At 41.2% G+C, this 16,793-nt stretch overlaps 2 protein-coding genes and 1 long non-coding RNA gene across 5 annotated transcripts; 1 reads left to right on the top strand and 2 right to left on the bottom strand.

Moving 5' to 3' along the window:
* The first annotated feature begins 2,413 nt into the window (after nt 1–2,413).
* Nucleotides 2,414–4,355, top strand: epdl2 (ependymin-like 2). The gene is made up of 6 exons (XM_029689052.2): nt 2,414–2,583; nt 2,800–2,834; nt 3,165–3,299; nt 3,439–3,625; nt 3,828–3,912; nt 4,095–4,355. The coding sequence occupies exons 1-6, from the start codon at nt 2,508–2,510 to the stop codon at nt 4,219–4,221; spliced, it is 645 nt and encodes a 214-aa protein (XP_029544912.1). The 5' UTR covers nt 2,414–2,507; the 3' UTR covers nt 4,222–4,355.
* LOC115147062 (uncharacterized) lies at nt 3,199–7,089 on the bottom strand. The gene is made up of 2 exons (XR_003866264.2): nt 6,765–7,089; nt 3,199–5,668 (listed from the first exon to the last, which is right to left on the bottom strand). It is a non-coding gene; the product is annotated as an uncharacterized LOC115147062 (long non-coding RNA).
* Nucleotides 7,090–9,738: 2,649 nt separating this feature from the next.
* slc22a6l (solute carrier family 22 member 6, like) lies at nt 9,739–16,005 on the bottom strand. Of its 3 annotated transcripts, none has more exons than XM_029620921.1 (11): nt 15,449–16,005; nt 14,681–15,284; nt 14,427–14,530; nt 13,994–14,148; nt 13,700–13,868; nt 13,485–13,608; nt 11,490–11,605; nt 11,176–11,390; nt 10,957–11,065; nt 10,527–10,730; nt 9,739–10,413 (listed from the first exon to the last, which is right to left on the bottom strand). In XM_029620921.1, the coding sequence occupies exons 2-11, from the start codon at nt 15,098–15,100 to the stop codon at nt 10,320–10,322; spliced, it is 1,710 nt and encodes a 569-aa protein (XP_029476781.1). In that variant the 5' UTR covers nt 15,101–15,284; nt 15,449–16,005; the 3' UTR covers nt 9,739–10,319. The 3 variants fall into 3 exon arrangements, with proteins under 3 accessions (XP_029476781.1, XP_029476779.1, XP_029476780.1); XM_029620919.1 differs by having other exon boundaries at nt 13,973–14,148; XM_029620920.1 differs by having other exon boundaries at nt 13,973–14,148; nt 15,407–16,005.
* Nucleotides 16,006–16,793: the final 788 nt, after the last annotated feature.

Here is a 16,793-nt window from a genome sequence, read left to right on the forward strand (position 1 = left end):
ATACAATATGTCATGATAAACTACTCAAACAACCCCTAGACAATATAAAGGTTGTTCAAAGGCATGGATACATTCCTAACAACCTCCCTGCTCCATAACCTCCACTCAATTTCAGTTGAAAGAAAACCATCAGTACTGTGCAATGTACCTTCACCTCCTCCATTAATAAACCATAGTATCAGTACACGCCATGAATCAGAGAATAACTCAAACCCTCTGGCTAGCGTTTTAGGAGAATGCAGAAACATACACTAGGTATCATGACTGTGGCCCATCTCCTGTACACATTAACACAAAGAGACCCTAAGGGCAGCAATCAAGCATTTTTTGCAGTAATACTATGCAATAATGCATGCCTTCCCACCTAGTCTTTTTCCCAGGAATGAGCATATTGTCATTAAGAGTAACCATAGAGCCCAAACTCCAATATACACTGAGTATACCAAATATTAGGAACACCTTCATAATATTGAGATGCCCTCAGAACAGCCTCAATTCTTTGGGGTATGGATTCTACAAGGTGTCGAAAGCATTGACCCATGTTGACTCCAATGCTTCCCACAATTGTGTCAAGTTGGCTGGATGTCCTTTGGGTGGTGGACATTCTTGATACACACAGGAAAATATTGAGCGTTGCAGTTCTTGACACAAACCAGTGCGCCTAGCAACTACTACCATACCCCGTTCAAAGGTACTTCAATATTTTGTCTTGCCCATTCACCCTCTAAATGGCACACATACACAATCCATGTCTCAATTGTCTCAAGGTGTAAAAAAAAAATTGTTTCATTTTTTTCTCCCAATTTCAATCTTGTCTCATCACTGCAACTCCCCAACGTGCTTGGGAGAGGCGAAGGTCGAGTCATGCATCCTCCGAAACATGACCCGCCAAGCCTCGCTCCTTAACACCCGCCCGCTTAACCCGGAAGCCAGCTGCACCAATGTGTTGGAGGAAACACAGTTCAACTGAAGACTGAAGTCAGCCTACAGGTGCCTGGCCAGCCACAAGGATTCACTAGAGCTCAATGAACCAAGTTAAGCCACCCCCCCGGCATTAATAGCGTTCACCTGGTCAGTCTATGTCATGGAAAGAGCAGGTGTTCTTAATGTTTTGTATACTCAGTGTACACATTCTACTAATCACATAAATGTATTGCCTAAAGGTAAACCTTTCAATAAAGAAGATAGATAAAAGGATCTGAAACGAGAGTAGCTCCAATGCATTGTCTAGATAAACATACTGTACAGAATAGTGTCTTACAGTGAAGCCATAATGACTTTATCAAGCCCACATGACGTTTTATACTCACATCTCTTTAAAAAATAAATGGTATACGACTATGACTTTATTCATGTATTGGTTTATCACAAGCAGCTATAATTGTAGAGTTCATTGCCCCTAGGATGACATGATATTGCACTTCCTGTGTTTGTGTGTATTGTATTGTATTGTATTGTATTGTGTTGTATTGTATTAGTTTCAATTCTCAAGAACACAATGGAAGACATTGGGGCGGCAGGGTAGCCTAGTGGTTAGTGCGTTGGCCTAGTAACCGGAAAGTTGCAAGTTCAAACCCCTGACCTAACACGGTACAAAATCTGTCGTTCTGCCAATGAAGAGGCAGTTATCCCACTGTTCCTAGGCCGTCATTAAAAATAAGAATTTGTTCTTAACTGACTTGCCTAGTTAAATAAAGGTAAAAAATAAATTGTGTTTTTACTCTCAAACTGACTTTTTTTCTCCAACTCTGGGTTGTTACATTGTGTTTGTGAGAATTGAAACCAATAAAAGAAAACTGATTGATAACATTTTACATTTTATTTGTACATGTACATTTTATTGTTTTGTATTATTTGGCAACATTAATAAAATTGTATTTAACAAACACACTCTGAACAAGGTTGTCACCGAATGTCTGTGTACTATTGCACAGTATTACTGCTAAAAATGCTTGTTTGTTGCTTTTAGGGTCTATTTGTGTTAATGTGTACATGAGATGGGCCACAGTCATGGTACCAAGGTTAGATAAGGTAATTCACTTTGTTCACCCATGGGACAACTCTATGTGTAAGTCCCAAATGGTTTTATGTTCTGTCAAACAAAACACACACACAAACACGCACGCACACACACACACACACACACACACACACACACACACACACACACACACACACACACACACACACACACACACACACACACACACACACACACACACACACACACACACACACACACACACACACACACACACACACACACACACACACACACACACACACACACAGTCTACTTATTTTATGGATGTTTCATGACTCGCACATGACCTGCTTGGCCTTGTACCATTCTCTCAGTGAGAGAGAAAACATAGAGGTGGAGTTGGATTAAAAGAGGTGTGTATAAGAACCCCTTGACTACGAGGGTGAGTCAGAGAGGACAGCTGAAGGAGAGCAAGCTGCTGCCGTTACAACTGCACACGTTAGACCAACGTTAGAACCATACGATGCAAGCCTACCTTCTGTTTTCCATCAGCCTGTGTCTGGCTGTTGGGAGCTTGGCAGAACGACCTCATCCATGCAGTAAGTGAGAAAAAATGTCATTCCTTATTGAGACACTTTTGGAATAACCAACTAAATGCACCGCCACAATGTTAATCAAATAACACTAAACATATTGTCTATAGCCTAGACACGCAAATAGCATGAAGAATGCCAGATTGCATCTCTATTTGGGAAATCATTTTCTACCTGTTTGTATTACTATAATATGACAAATGTATGTCTTTCACATTAAAGAATCACCACCTTTGGTCGAGGGCAGTATGGCACTGGTAAGTCTTTAAAAAAAATATCAAGCTCACCAGAGAAAACTTTACACGTTGTCTTTTTTTACAAACCGCAACCTTTGATACCTGTGAAAGATTCTTCCTCATAGTTGTACGAGGTTTTTATGGCAACCAAAACCATTCTGTGATTTTATTTGGCTCTATAAAAAAGAGCTACTGTGTATATACTGCAATATGTTTTCATTTCATTGAGATGAGCACTAAAAGATCCCCTGATATTGTAGCTTTCCTGTTGAAATGAAATATGCATGCTTTTCTTTAAAAATAAACTCTGAATGGTATCATGTGTGTATTTTCTATCACACATTCAAACAGACGATCCTCAAGGAGAAAACTTTTGGTGTTGAGAAATTCTCCTATGATGCTTTTGAAGAGAGGGTGCACATCCGACTTCTTCTGGACCAGGACAACCACACCACCTACAGAGACACCCTTCTTCTTTATAAAGAGGTTTGATCTTACAGACACATATTCTCTACATTATCATTGTTATTCAGGGGGTTGTACTGGATGATGATATAGTGTGAAGGCCATTTCCATTCAAAAATAAAAACCATTCTGACATTGTGTCTATTATTCATCTTCTCAGGGTATAGCTTACCAAATCTTCCGTCATAATCAAACTTGTGAGAAGGTCCACTTTAAGGATCCCTGGAAGCCAATGGAGATCCCCAGGGATGCCAAGTTCCAATCACAGGTGATCATTGGGAGCCTTTCCGCTCCTGCAGAAGGGCTGCTGGTCAACAACTGGTCAGGAACAATGGCAGAGCCTCACGGTGAGTGAATGACGAATACTCTAGAAAACCTCCGACTAACTACCGACTATTATTTACATTCACTGCTAAATTCCCTTTGCATGAGTGAATTAAGAAATATAATCAAAACCTTGCCATAATCCATCGGTGTGCTGTTCACATAGCTAGTGGTTTGTATCATCTCTGCACATTTTATTATAATGTCCATGCACACTCCTTACAGATGATTACCTCCTCACTTTCACTGAGTTTGGTTGCCTGCCCGTTCATGCCTGGTGGTACAACATTGAGGATCAAACCCTTCTAAGGTAAGTGGTACACATTCCGAATTTTAGGCAGTTCTGTTATTGTAAATCATGAAACAGTCATATACAGTATCTGATGAAGGGACTATGGTCTTGTTTGAGAAACACTGCATTGAGAAAGAGCCCACGTCTGAATGCTTTTAGCCTGACGGGGGCTTTTATGTTACTGTCTGTTCCATCTCCAGTCTGAGTTTCTTTGACATGGTGCTCGGAGTTGAGGACCCTGAAGTTTTCAACCCTCCTTCTTTCTGTGACAAAGCACAGCCGGGCAACGATGCAGCACTGACAAGTTTCTTTGATGCCCTAATTTGAGTTAATAGTAATGCATCAAAGCATTTTCCACTTCCTACTCCACTGTGATCATTTAAAGTAATTACTTCATAAACTATATTAAACTATTGTTAAAACAATAAACATTGATTGGACTCCTGTCTGTTTTAACCTGATGGCATTGGCGATACATTTTTTTTTACAAGATGCACATATTCAATAAATAAATGTATTTTTTCAGGGTAACAGAAGAGCACAACCCTGTAGACACTCAAACTTTCAAATGCAGATTCAAGATTTTTTTTAATGTACATTAACAAATGAAATGGAGCCAAATTAAAACTCCATAAGGGACTTAGCACATAAGCACAATAATTGAGAAAAATATCAGAATTGCGCTACTTGTGTAGGCAGCCATAAAGGTGGGGAAAAAATGCACTGTAGTGTCAGGTAGCCTAGTGGTTAGAGCATTGGACTAGTAACTGAAAGGTTGCAAGATTGAATTCCTGAGCTGACAAAGTAAACATCTGTTGTTCTACCCCAGAACAAGGCAGTTAACCCACTGTTTTTAGGCTGTCATTGAAAATAAGAATTTGTTCTTAATTGACTTGCCTAGTTAAAGGTAAAAGTGTTCATTTCAATTGCAGCATGTTGTAATAGCAGCTATTGGCCAACAGATGGTGCTATTTTATAATGAAATCATAATTTACATTACCACTTTACTTTGGATGCAAGTGGCATCAATAAATTTGAAACCTATAGAAAAAAAGTGGAAACTAGAATGAAATGCACCCATTTGAAGATCAGTGCTAAAGTACATTCTTGCTAGAATGGGTACCGCTCTCTTCAGCTAACATTCCACTAGGTAATTTGCAGGAGTAGCAAAGGGTGGAATGTTAGCTAATAAGACCAGTACCCAGACTACTTTCTTACCACATAAGGTAACCCAAAAATAACATTCTTTACAGGAATGTGAAATGATTTATAGTAACTTCAACAGAACACTTAGTAAATCAAATAGACAGCTCTTATAGCTTGTTTTTCTCCAAGCTATTTAGTGAGTGGTGTTGGCATCATTGAGAGGCACTTGACAAACTGGCACATTTGAGACTAGAATATTTCAAGTTGAATTATGTTTTAATATTGTAGCATACTCCTTGTTCAATTAAAATTCACAATTCTTGAGATGTTGTGCAGCCATTCTATTTGCAGTCGGTTCTCCAAAGGGCTGAAGAGTAAACTAGGAGTGAGGAGAGTAACGTGGAGATGGAGAGGTAGTTCATAGAGGTTGGGGATTTATTCCACAGAGTTCTTGAAGTAATGATGATCCCAGGAGGGTCTTGAATAAGTAGAGAATGTACGGAACATCCATTAACATGAGTCCATGTTAAGTTAATCTTTCTTCTTGTAGTCCTCAATGTTGGTGAGAATCCAACCGGAAGGTCCCAGGATAGCCAGTGCGAACAGTCCCAGTCCAAATGATGGTCTCCTATAGAAAGGATGGTAGAGTAAACAGGACTAGGTTATTCATGGCATGGTGCTATGTTGAGGGTGTTGTGTAATGTTACAGAATGAGAATGTTCAAAAGTGTAGAACAGATGATTACTTCTCAATGTCATGTGGTACAAGGAATCATGTCAGATGGAAAAGGCTATATGGACATTCCTGACCTGCAAAACGATATTTAAGTGCAGCTATTTAGCTACATTTCCATCTCTGTTCTGAGAATTTCAGTTCACTGGATAGACCCAACACATGTATTCAGGGACATAACTACAATGCCCTGTCATGGATATTCTCCTGATCACTGCCCTGATGTGTTGCTGATAAATCAAAGGTTAGCCATGTTAACTAGCTACATAGCTAACACGACCTTGCAGATTATCAGACCAACAAAAGTTGGCAAATTATTATCATAAAAAGAAAGATAGTTTTACATTGATAGGAAAGTTGCTAAATTAGATGCATTTTTAAAAGTAATAAACAAAACAGGAATAGTTCCGACATCCCGCGATCTGGGCCTCCGAGTGGCGCAGCTGTCTAAGGCACTGCATTTCAGTGCTAGATACGTCACTACAGACCCTGGTTCGATTCCATGCTGTATCACAACCGGCCGTGATTGGGAGTCCCATAGGGCGGCGCACAATTGGCCCAGTGTCCTCCGGGTTAGACCGTCATTGTAAATAAGAATGTGTTATTAACCGACTTGCCTAGTTAAATAAATAAAAATATGTCAGATAGCTAACGTTAGTTTGCCATAGTAGCTATGCATCCCTAACCAGCCTGTCATGAACTGACCTACAGTTAGCTGACGTTAACTGTCTAATGTGACCTTCTATTTCAACTCTGTTCAATTGATGTTTAGCTCAAATAAAACAAATCTATGCCACACTCGTGTCATCGCAATGTTACACCACCACAGCTGAATTAGCTGGCTAGCTATGACACAAACTAAAGTCAAAGCTAAACATCTTCAGCTATCAGTTAGGTAGCTAACATTAACTAGCAGGCCCAACATGGCTTATGCCTCAACAGCTACGAGCTTCTTGTCTGTTTCACGACCACAGGTAAAGTGAACTACTTACGGAAGGGCCGAGAGGGTCTTTGGCCGGTCTGGTGAAGACACTGGCCCTCTGGGTGATCATGGGTCCCCGCAGTGTGGAATAGAGCAATGTTCTTTAATGGTCGGGAAGTGGGTTGCGGTGGTGATCGGTTGTTACTAGTTACCAGATCGGCAAAGTCATAATTATGGCTAAACCCCACCTATTTCTATAATTTACCTCCTTAAAATCAGATTATAAACATAACCATATACCTAACCTTAAATGAAGACAAAAAGCAACGAAATACATTCATTAACTTTTACGATATAGCGAATTTTGACATTTGTGGGTGTGGTAACTAGTGACAACAGAGTTGATAGGCCAAGGGGGTAATTCTGTGATTTCCCAAGGGCATTATGGTAGTTGTAGTTATCATACCAGACGACTACCGGTGTGCGAATGAATGTCTTTTCAGAGATTATGGAGTGGCAGTAGACATGGCGTCACTTGAGGTGGCAAGAAAGAGAGGAAGAGGGGTTGAAGAGAATGAGGGAGGCAGAGGTTGAATCTGAATCGGTTGAAGATGGTGGAAAAGAAGGAGGAGGTGTGTTGAAAAAGTTTGTTGTCAAGTGCAAACAGTGAGCTCTATGTCAGATTGAGTTTTGAAGATGAAATGTTAGTGAATGAGCAGTGACGACCCATCATCCAGGGCAGGTGTTTTCAGCTCCACCTGGTTAGCTATTTATATTCAGTACCAGTCAACAGTTTGGACCCACCTACTCATTCAATGGTTTTTCTTTATTTTTTATTATTTTCTACATTGTAGAACAATAGTGAAGACATCAAAACTATGAAATAACACATATGGAATCATGTAGTAACCAAAACACTGTTAAACAAATCAACATATATTTTAGATTCTTCAAAGTAACCAACCTTTGCCTTGATGACAGCTTTGCACACTCTTGGCATTCTCTCAACCAGCTTCACCTGGAATGCTTTTTCAACAGTCTTGAATGAGTTCCCACTTATGCTGAGTACTTGTTGGCTGCTTTTCCTTCACTTTGTGGTCCAACTCATCCCAAACCATCTCAATTGGGTTGAGGTCGGGTGATTGTGGAGGCAAGGTCATCTGATGCCTTACTCCATCACTCTCCTTCTTGGTCAAATAGCCCTTACACAGCCTGGAGGTGTGTTGGGTCATTGTCCTGTTGAAAAACAAATGATAGTCCCACTAAGCGCAAACCAGATGGGATGGCGTATCGCTGCAGAATGCTGTTGTAGCCATGCTGGTCACCAGCAAAGTACCCCCACACCATCACACCTCCATTGCCATGCTTCACGGTGGGAACCACACATGCAGAGATCATCACAAAGACACGGTGGTTGGAACCAAAAATCTCAAATTTGGACCAATCAGACCAAAGGACAGATTTCCACCAGTCTAATGTCCATTGCTCGTGTTTCTTGGCCCAAGCAAGTCTCTTCTTCTTATTAGTGTCCTTTACTCGTGGTTTCATTGTAGCAATTCGACCATGAAGGCCTGATTCACGCAATCTCCTCTGAACAGTTGATGTTGAGATGTGTCTGTTACTTGAACTCTGATGCATTTATTTGGGCTGCAATTTCTGAGGCTGGTAACTCTAATGAATGTATCCTCTGCAGCAGAGGTAACTCTGGGTCTTTCTTTACAGTGGTGGTCTTCGTGAGAACCAGTTTCATCATAGCGTTTGATGGTTTTTGCAACTGACTTGAAGAGACTTTCAAAGTTCTTGAAATTTTCTGGATTCACTGACCTTCATTTCTTAAAGTAATTATGGACTTATGCTTATTTGAGCTGTGCTTGCCATCATATGAACTAGCTCTTTTACCAAATAGGGCTATTTTCTGTATACCCCCTACCTTGTCACAACACAACTGATTGGCTCAAACGCATTAAGGATAGAAATTCCACAAATGAACTTTTAACAAGTCACAACTGTTAATTGAAATGCATTCCAGCTGCATGAAGCTGGTTGAGAGAATGCCAAGAGTGTGCATAGCTGTCATCAAGGCAAAGGGTGGTGTAACGTTCGTCGTTAAGGGTAGACCAAGGCGCAGCGTGATTTGAGTTCATCATATTTTATTGAAATGTGAACCAGCAAAAAAAAAAAGAAACAATACAACGAACAGGTTCATTGTGCAAAAATACATGCAGCCAAACAAAGACAAGATCCCACAACTGAAGGTGGGAAAAAGGGCTGCCTAAGTATGATCCCCAATCAGAGACAACGATAGACAGCTGCCTCTGTTTGGGAACCATACTAGGCCAACAAAGAAAAAGAAAACATAGATATACAAAAACTAGAGTACCCACCCTAGTCATACCCTGACCTAACCAAAATATAGAGAATAAACAGGGATCTCTAAGGTCAGGGCGTGACAGGTGGCTACTTTGAAGAATCTCAAATATAAAATAAATGTAGATTTATTTAACACTTCCATATGTGTTATTTCGTAGTTGTGATGTCTTCACTATTATTGTACAATGTAGAGAATAGTAAAAATAAAGAAAAACCCTTGAATGAGTAGGTGTGTCTAAACTGTTGACTGGTACTGTACATACTAGGATACTCCCCTTTTCATTGGCAGTGAGAACACTCTTTTGAGACCAACTTGTTTTTGCCAAATTTAAACGATTGGGTTCTCAAGGTGATTCAATTCTATACCCTTTGCTTAAAGTCTGAACCATAGGCACATTTTTTAGGGAGTTTTTCTAATCTGTATTTTTTTATTGGACCAAAATAAGCTCGAGTCCTGGACTTAAAAAGCATGTTCAATGTAGGTTAGGGGTGTTGTAGCACCACATACGCAACTTTGCACTTTCTGGGCATCATGTCTTAAAAAAAAGTTATGTTATGTAGCTATCGGATCTTCTTCTGATCTTTTAATCACTGACCATGTGCAGCACCTTTTATTTAGGTGATATGATTGCATTTTCCCCTCCACGTTTTCTGGGAAAATACGGAGACAGGACAACATCTGACATTTTATTTTCTACCTGATATACTGTAGGCCTAAGCTACACAAACCGATTCCAGCTACAAATACCATGCCCAGTCAAGATGACCAGTTTCATGGAATGTAATGGAAATTGTGCCACAGTCACAATATAGCCACATGGCTAAGACCATTCATACTGATCATACTGATAGAAGGTGAGGATAACTTTGTCATTATTTTAAGGAATGCATACTAGTATAGAACATAAAAATATAGGCCTGGCCCATAGAAAGATGCAAATACAGTTGTAGTTAGAATACACAATATACTGTAGCATATATTTATTTACTCACAATCTAGCATTAATTCATGTTTTACTGTTGAAATATTAAATGTTAAACAGACCACAGTGTACCACAGCAGATCATTTCATTATTCTACGTAGCTCATAGTTCATCAGTCTTCCAAAACAAATCATGGTCATTTCCTCCTACACCAGTGGACCAGTTACAATATTGATTGCTACCTTACAGTCTTTGTGAAAAATCTGTAGAGCAAGCAACTTTAGTATCTATTTAGACTATACAGGCAAGGTCAGTAACATTTGATGAGTCTTCAGGCAGCTTCCTTGAACAGGGTATTATGGGTATCTACCATGTCCAGCTCCTCCTTCTTGGGCGAGGCATTGAGGATTGTTTTCTTGCAACTTCTGAAAGAAAGAAAATAAAGGAAGCTAGTTTGCAGTTGGGAGTCGTTCTCACTTTACTACTCCTGGTACAGTGTTCAATATTCTACTGCTCTTGAGTCTGTGTCTCGACTTACCTCTCATCCACATCCTGGATAGTGTCTGGTAGTGGTGCACCAAGTGTTTCTGGCAGATAGATGGCGACCACCCCACTTAAGATGGGGGCTACCCCATAGATGAAGCCAGGCAGCCACGGGACAGCCTCCCCAAGGAGCAGCACCATGGGGGCCACCATCGCTCCTACACGAGCCATCATGGACACCCAGCCCATGCCATTCTGCCTGGGGCACAGAAGAGAATCCCCAACTATCAAATTTCATCAGACACCTGAACAGAATACATTTTTCCCCATTTGCATTCATCTTCATCACATATATTGCCTAATGCTAATGAACAGGTAAAAATATTACATATAAAAACACATAGGTTTTACAATCAGTATTGGAATACTATAGTCAACTGAAACATCCTGTTCGTGATGGGTGTCATTGGTAGAGTTGGAATTACCGGATGATGGTGGGGTACAGCTCTCCAGAGTAGAGGTAGCAGCAGTTGAATGACGCGGCCAGGCACCCCTTACCCAGCACGGCTAGAGTGGTGCGCACTGTCTGTTTTTCTGAATGGAAGCGATAACAACAACAGACAACAATGAAATCACACCAGTGCTGTTAGCCATGACATCCAAAAAGAACACAATGACACCCGACACAGGCAAAACCACCTCACCGTATGGCACCAATATGTTGATCAAAATGGTGACTCCAGACAATATGAGTGCAGCGCACTGTGAGGGCCGTCGCCCAAATATACTCATGGACACTGTAACCACTACTTTGGCAGGGATGTCCACCGCTCCGAATATCACTTGAATCAAGTAGATGTCCACGCCAAACTTCTGCAGATCCATAGATAGACCATAGTAGGCGAAGCTCGTGGAGAACCTTAAAGAATGTCAAAGTGGGTGTCATGATAATTTCATTTAGAAGGGATTTTTGGGCAGCACTTTGTCATAGTGAAAGGCATAAGTAGAGGAGACACACCAGACAGCACTGAGACAGATGGTGATGTTCCTCATGGTGGGCGTGCGGAGCAGGTCTACTACAGAGTAGGAGCCCTGTGAGCAGGACATCTCCTTCTTCATGGAATCCTGCAGCATCTGGATGCACAGAGACAGTACTGAGTACTTTCACATACAGTTGAAGTCGGAAATGTACATGCACCTTAGCCAAATACATTTGAACTCAGTTTAACACAATTCCTGGCATTTAATCTGAGTAAACATTCCCTGTCAGTTAGGATCACCACTTTATTTTAAGAATGTGAAATGTCAGAATAATAGTTGAGAGAATGATTTATTTCAAATTCGATTTATTTCATCACATTGCCTGTGGGTCAGAAGTTTACATACACTCAATTCATATTTGGTAGCATTGCCTTTAAAACTTCTTGGCGCACCCATCCCTTTAGCGGGATCATTTTCGTCAACATCCGCTGAATTGCAAAGCGCCAAATTCAAATTAAATGACTAAAAACATTTAATTTTCATGAAATCACAAGTGGAATATAGCAAAACACAATTTAGCTTGTTGTTAATCCACCTGGCATGTCAGATTTCAAAAAAGCTTTACAGCAAAAGCAAACCAAGCGTTTATGTGAGGACATCTCTCTCAGCAGACTAAACATTACAAACAGCTAGCAGCAAAGTAGATTGGTCACGAAAGTCAGAAAAGCAATAAAATGAATCGCTTACCTTTAATGATCTTCGGATGTTTGCACTCACGAGACGCCCAGTTACACAATAAATGTTCCTTTTGTTCGATAAAGATTATTTTTATATCCAAAATACCTCCATTTGGTTGGTGAGTTTTGTTCAGAAATCCACAGGCTCGAGCTGTCACGACTTTGGGTGAATTTTGGGCCATTCCTCCTGACAGAGCTGGTGTAACTGGGTCAGGTTTGTAGGCCTCCTTGCTCGCACACGCCTTTTCAGTTCTGCACACAAATGTTCTATAGGATTGAGGTCAGGGCTTTGTGATATCCACTCCAATACCTTGACTTTGTTGACCCACGTGGGCAAGCCTCGCCCCATTTCCTCCAAATATAACGATGGTCATTATGACCAAACAGTTCTATTTTTGTTTCATCAGACCAGAGGACATTTCTCCAAAGAGTACGATCTTTGTCCCCATGTGCAGTTGCAAACCGTAGTCTGTTTTTTTGGGGGGGCGGTTTTGGAGCAGTGGCTTCTTCCTTGCTGAGCGGCCTTTCAGGTTATGTCGATATAGGACTCATTTTACTGTGGATATAGATACTTTTGTACCTGTTTCCTCCAGCATCTTCACAAGGTCCTTTGCTGTTGTTCTGGGATTGATTTGCCCTTTTCGCACCAAAGTATGTTCATCTCTAGGAGACAGAAAGCGTCTCCTTCCTGAGCGGTATGTCTGCTGCTTGGTCCCATGGTGTTTATACTTGCGTATTATTGTTTGTACATATGAACGTGGTACCTTCAGGCATTTAGAAATTGCTCCCAAGGATGAACTAGACTTGTGGAGGTCTACAATTTGTTTCTGAGGTCTTGGCTGATTTCTTTTGATTTTCCCATGATGTCAAGGAAAGAGGCACTGAGTTTGAAGGTAGGTCTTGAAATACATCCACAGGTACACCTCTAAATTGACTCAAATGATGTCAATTAGCCTATCATAAGCTTCTAAAGCCATAACAGAATTTTCCAGAATTTTTCTAATCTGTTTCAAGGCACAGTCAACTTAGTGTATGTGAACTTCTTACCCACTGGAATTATAAGTGAAATAATCTGTCTGTAAACAATTGTTGGAAAAATTACTTGTGTCATGCACAAAGTAGATGTACTAACCGACTTGCCAAAACTATAGTTTGTTAATAAGAATTTTGTGGAGTGGTTGCAAAGCAAGTTTTAATGACTCCAACCTAAGTGTCTGTAAACTTCCGACTTTAACTGTTAAGTGCAGGTACACACACACACACACACACACACACATTAACACACAGTTCCTTACTTCAAGATTGATTCTGTCACCCTCTTCACGGCGTCCATTGATTCGGGCCACTCTTTTGAGATTTTTGACCGCTTGCTCAGACTTTCTGTTCAGGACGAGCCATCTTGCAGACTCCAGGAACCACCTGCACAAGTCAGATGTGGTAAACAACATGTTATGATCAAATAGCCTTACTAGGTAAAGTGTCATGGCTGCTCCAATCCTTTGGGTCTCACCATGAGTAGAGGAAGGTGATGTAGAAAGGTACGGAGACAGCCAGCGTTAGCCAGCGCCAGTCCCGAATGAAGTAGGCCACTACTGCCAAGATCAGCTGACCCATTGTGTAACAGTAGCCTGTCCCTGTACCCACCACTGTCCTCACTCTTGTGGGAATCCACTCCACAACTAGAGGAGAGAGAAACAGAGAGACGGAAAGTGTAATTACATGGTGGATGGGCCTCTCTCTTCTTGAGCATTTCCCACCCTAGCCTGCAGTGCCCACTGCCTACCAAGCCCTTCCTGTAACGTACTGAGAGAGAAGGAGTTGAGCCCCAGGCCAGAAAGGGCCATGCCAGTGATGAAGCGGAAGAGGCAGAAGACGGAGAATGAGGTGGAGAAGGCAGCACACGTCCCTCCCACTGCCATCAACAGGTTGGAGATTAGCAGCAGGAAACGCCGTCCAAATCTGAGACAGAACGTAGAGAGAGAGAGAGAGTGGGTACAGAGGAGATCTCTGCCATTAATCCCTAAAGAGTACAATACCATGTGTAGTATCTGAATAACTGCTGCAGCTGCATACTTCCAGTATTTTCAAGACCTGTATTTGCAGAAGAGGCATTGTCTGAGATAAGCCAACAAAAATATCAAAGAGAGAAACCAGGCCTTAGTATTGAAACAGAAAAACAGAAATTATCTGACATTCGAGATCTGAGGATCTATTTAATTAGAAAAGCAAAGTGGCACCTGTCCGACAGTCCCCCAAAGATTACAGCTCCCACAAGCACCCCTCCCATATAAATGGTTTGTCCCATCTGCTTCAACGAGCGAAGATCGCAGACCAAGTCCCACTGACAAGAGAAAAAGAGAAAAATACATATAACTGACAGTTTGAAACATATCCTTAAACACATCCGCAATTATTTTTGTCGTTGATCTCTTTCAAATGTTTGTTTGGACGCATGTAAAACTACTACGTAAACCGTATCCATGATTGTTACCTCAGAGATAATTGTGGAACTCATCTCTGTCATGCTGTACTCCCATCCATCTTTACAGCCCTGCAGCTCAGCATCTAGAAGGTCTTCAGTATCATTACTACTGTCTCGCTTCACCTTCTGACTGTAGGTCCCATTCTCTGACAGGAGCTGCCACTGGGGCGCGGCATAGCGCAGGCATCTCGCCGGCCTGCTGTTCTTAATGTCCTGGGGCACGGTGAGCAGCAGAACCTGCTCCGGGCTCAGACTAGACAGGGACAGGTTCCTGTGGACACTGCAGTGGTGGGGGGGTACTGAGGCCACAAAGTTCTGCAACAGATTATGACTGGCCATCATAAGGATGGGCATACAGAGCAAGGTGACATGCAGGACCTGAAAGCGGCCCGTGCTGCCCACCTGTTCTAGAAGGTCACCAAAGGCCATGGCTGTGAGACACAACTAGAAGTGGGTTTGCTTGAGAAGAGAAGTGGCTGAAGCAACGAATGTGATTCTCCACTTCAACGTCTTTTGTAACACGTCTAAAAATGCCAGCGAGTAAAAACACTCAAGTTTAAAAAAAACACGTTTAAAAAAGGTTGTTCTCCACTAAATGAGACTTGTAGCCTACCTGTGAAAGAAGTACAGAAGCACATTAATGGGAAGAAGTATATCAATACTTGCAATCATTTTCATTGTGATGTGATGTTTACTCTTATTCTTTTATAATCAGATTATGTGCTAAAATAATACCTCAGAAAAGAATATCCAGTGGAAGCAGAGATGGTAACATACCTGTTCGTTCCCATTAGAGAACATATGGACAATGTACATCTAAAAGGTTTGACTTCAAAATAAATCAAATACTTCACTTGAGACACAAAAGCTGTTATATAGATTCCGTTATGCACCAGCCTTGCCTTTGTTGAAGAAAAGTCCAGATTTTAGCAAGCATCCTACTGTGAACAAACACAGCCTTCACAGCAAGAGTTTTTTTTCAGAGAGAGACCAAGATTCCATGGAGTCCATTCAGACCATTCACTTCAATATGTTACATTATATTTAAAAAGGTTCCCTTTAACAACAGCCAAAAAATCGAACCAGGAAAGAAACAGTGTTTTTGCTACGCATTGTTAGTTAATCTGCTCTGGAATTTCTATGGCTTTTCTGAGGAAACTCTTTCTGGATTATAACCTGCTCAGTTAAACCGCTCGAGGTCTTAACTACTCTTTCCATGGACCGCTGAGGGAAAAGGAGAGTCCTTGCTGTGTGGCATTAATCCCTTGTCCACTGGAGAGTCAACACCATCATACACACAGGCACACACTTAGTGTTCTTTTGTATATACAGATGTCCCAACGTCTTGATTGGTTATATTTTAGTGTGAGTGAAGGGGTTAGTGTGTGTGTGTGTGTGTGTGTGTGTGTGTGTGTGTGTGTGTGTGTGTGTGTGTGTGTGTGTGTGTGTGTGTGTGTGTGTGTGTGTGTGTGTGTGTGTGTGTATGTAGGAGGGGATTAAGATGGGCAAATAACTGACTTTTTGGAACAATTATTGCTGGTATGCTGCATGTTGACAGTCGGTCAAAGAGATCATAGAGACAAGAAAGATTAGATATTAGACAAGCGCAAAGACAAGGACAGTAACTGTTGCATAAAATAACTCCACAGTTTTAACAGCAGCAGAGTCCAACCATCCCCAGTCAGTAAAGGCAGTAGACAAATAACAGAGTTCCTAAAATCATTTTCCAATCGTTTTGTTCTGAACAGAAACACCATTTCTTTTTGTTACGTTTTACTGTTCCTACCAGCAAAATAAAGTTTGGAACCAGTTCGAACTACCAAAAAAGTACAGGTTTATATTGTTCCTTCCGGATCCTTTTTCAACCTGTGAAATCAACCGTTTTTTCCATTTAGCTCATTAAATGGCTTCACCAATCAGTGTGGATAGAGCAGCTTGCTAGGGAGCAGGCAAGCTAGGTGTTTGAGAGATTTAAAAAAAACAGTTGCATTGGACCATCAATATGGGCTGAAGTCACCCACAGCACATCTCAATTAGGACCTCCCAGAGCGCTAAGAACCTTGGCGTGATCCTGGACAACATCCTGTCGTTCTCAACTAACATCAAGGCGGTGGCCCGTTCC

The sequence above is a fragment of the Oncorhynchus nerka genome, linkage group LG19, assembly GCF_034236695.1.
Source record: "Oncorhynchus nerka isolate Pitt River linkage group LG19, Oner_Uvic_2.0, whole genome shotgun sequence".
NCBI lineage: Eukaryota > Metazoa > Chordata > Actinopteri > Salmoniformes > Salmonidae > Oncorhynchus > Oncorhynchus nerka.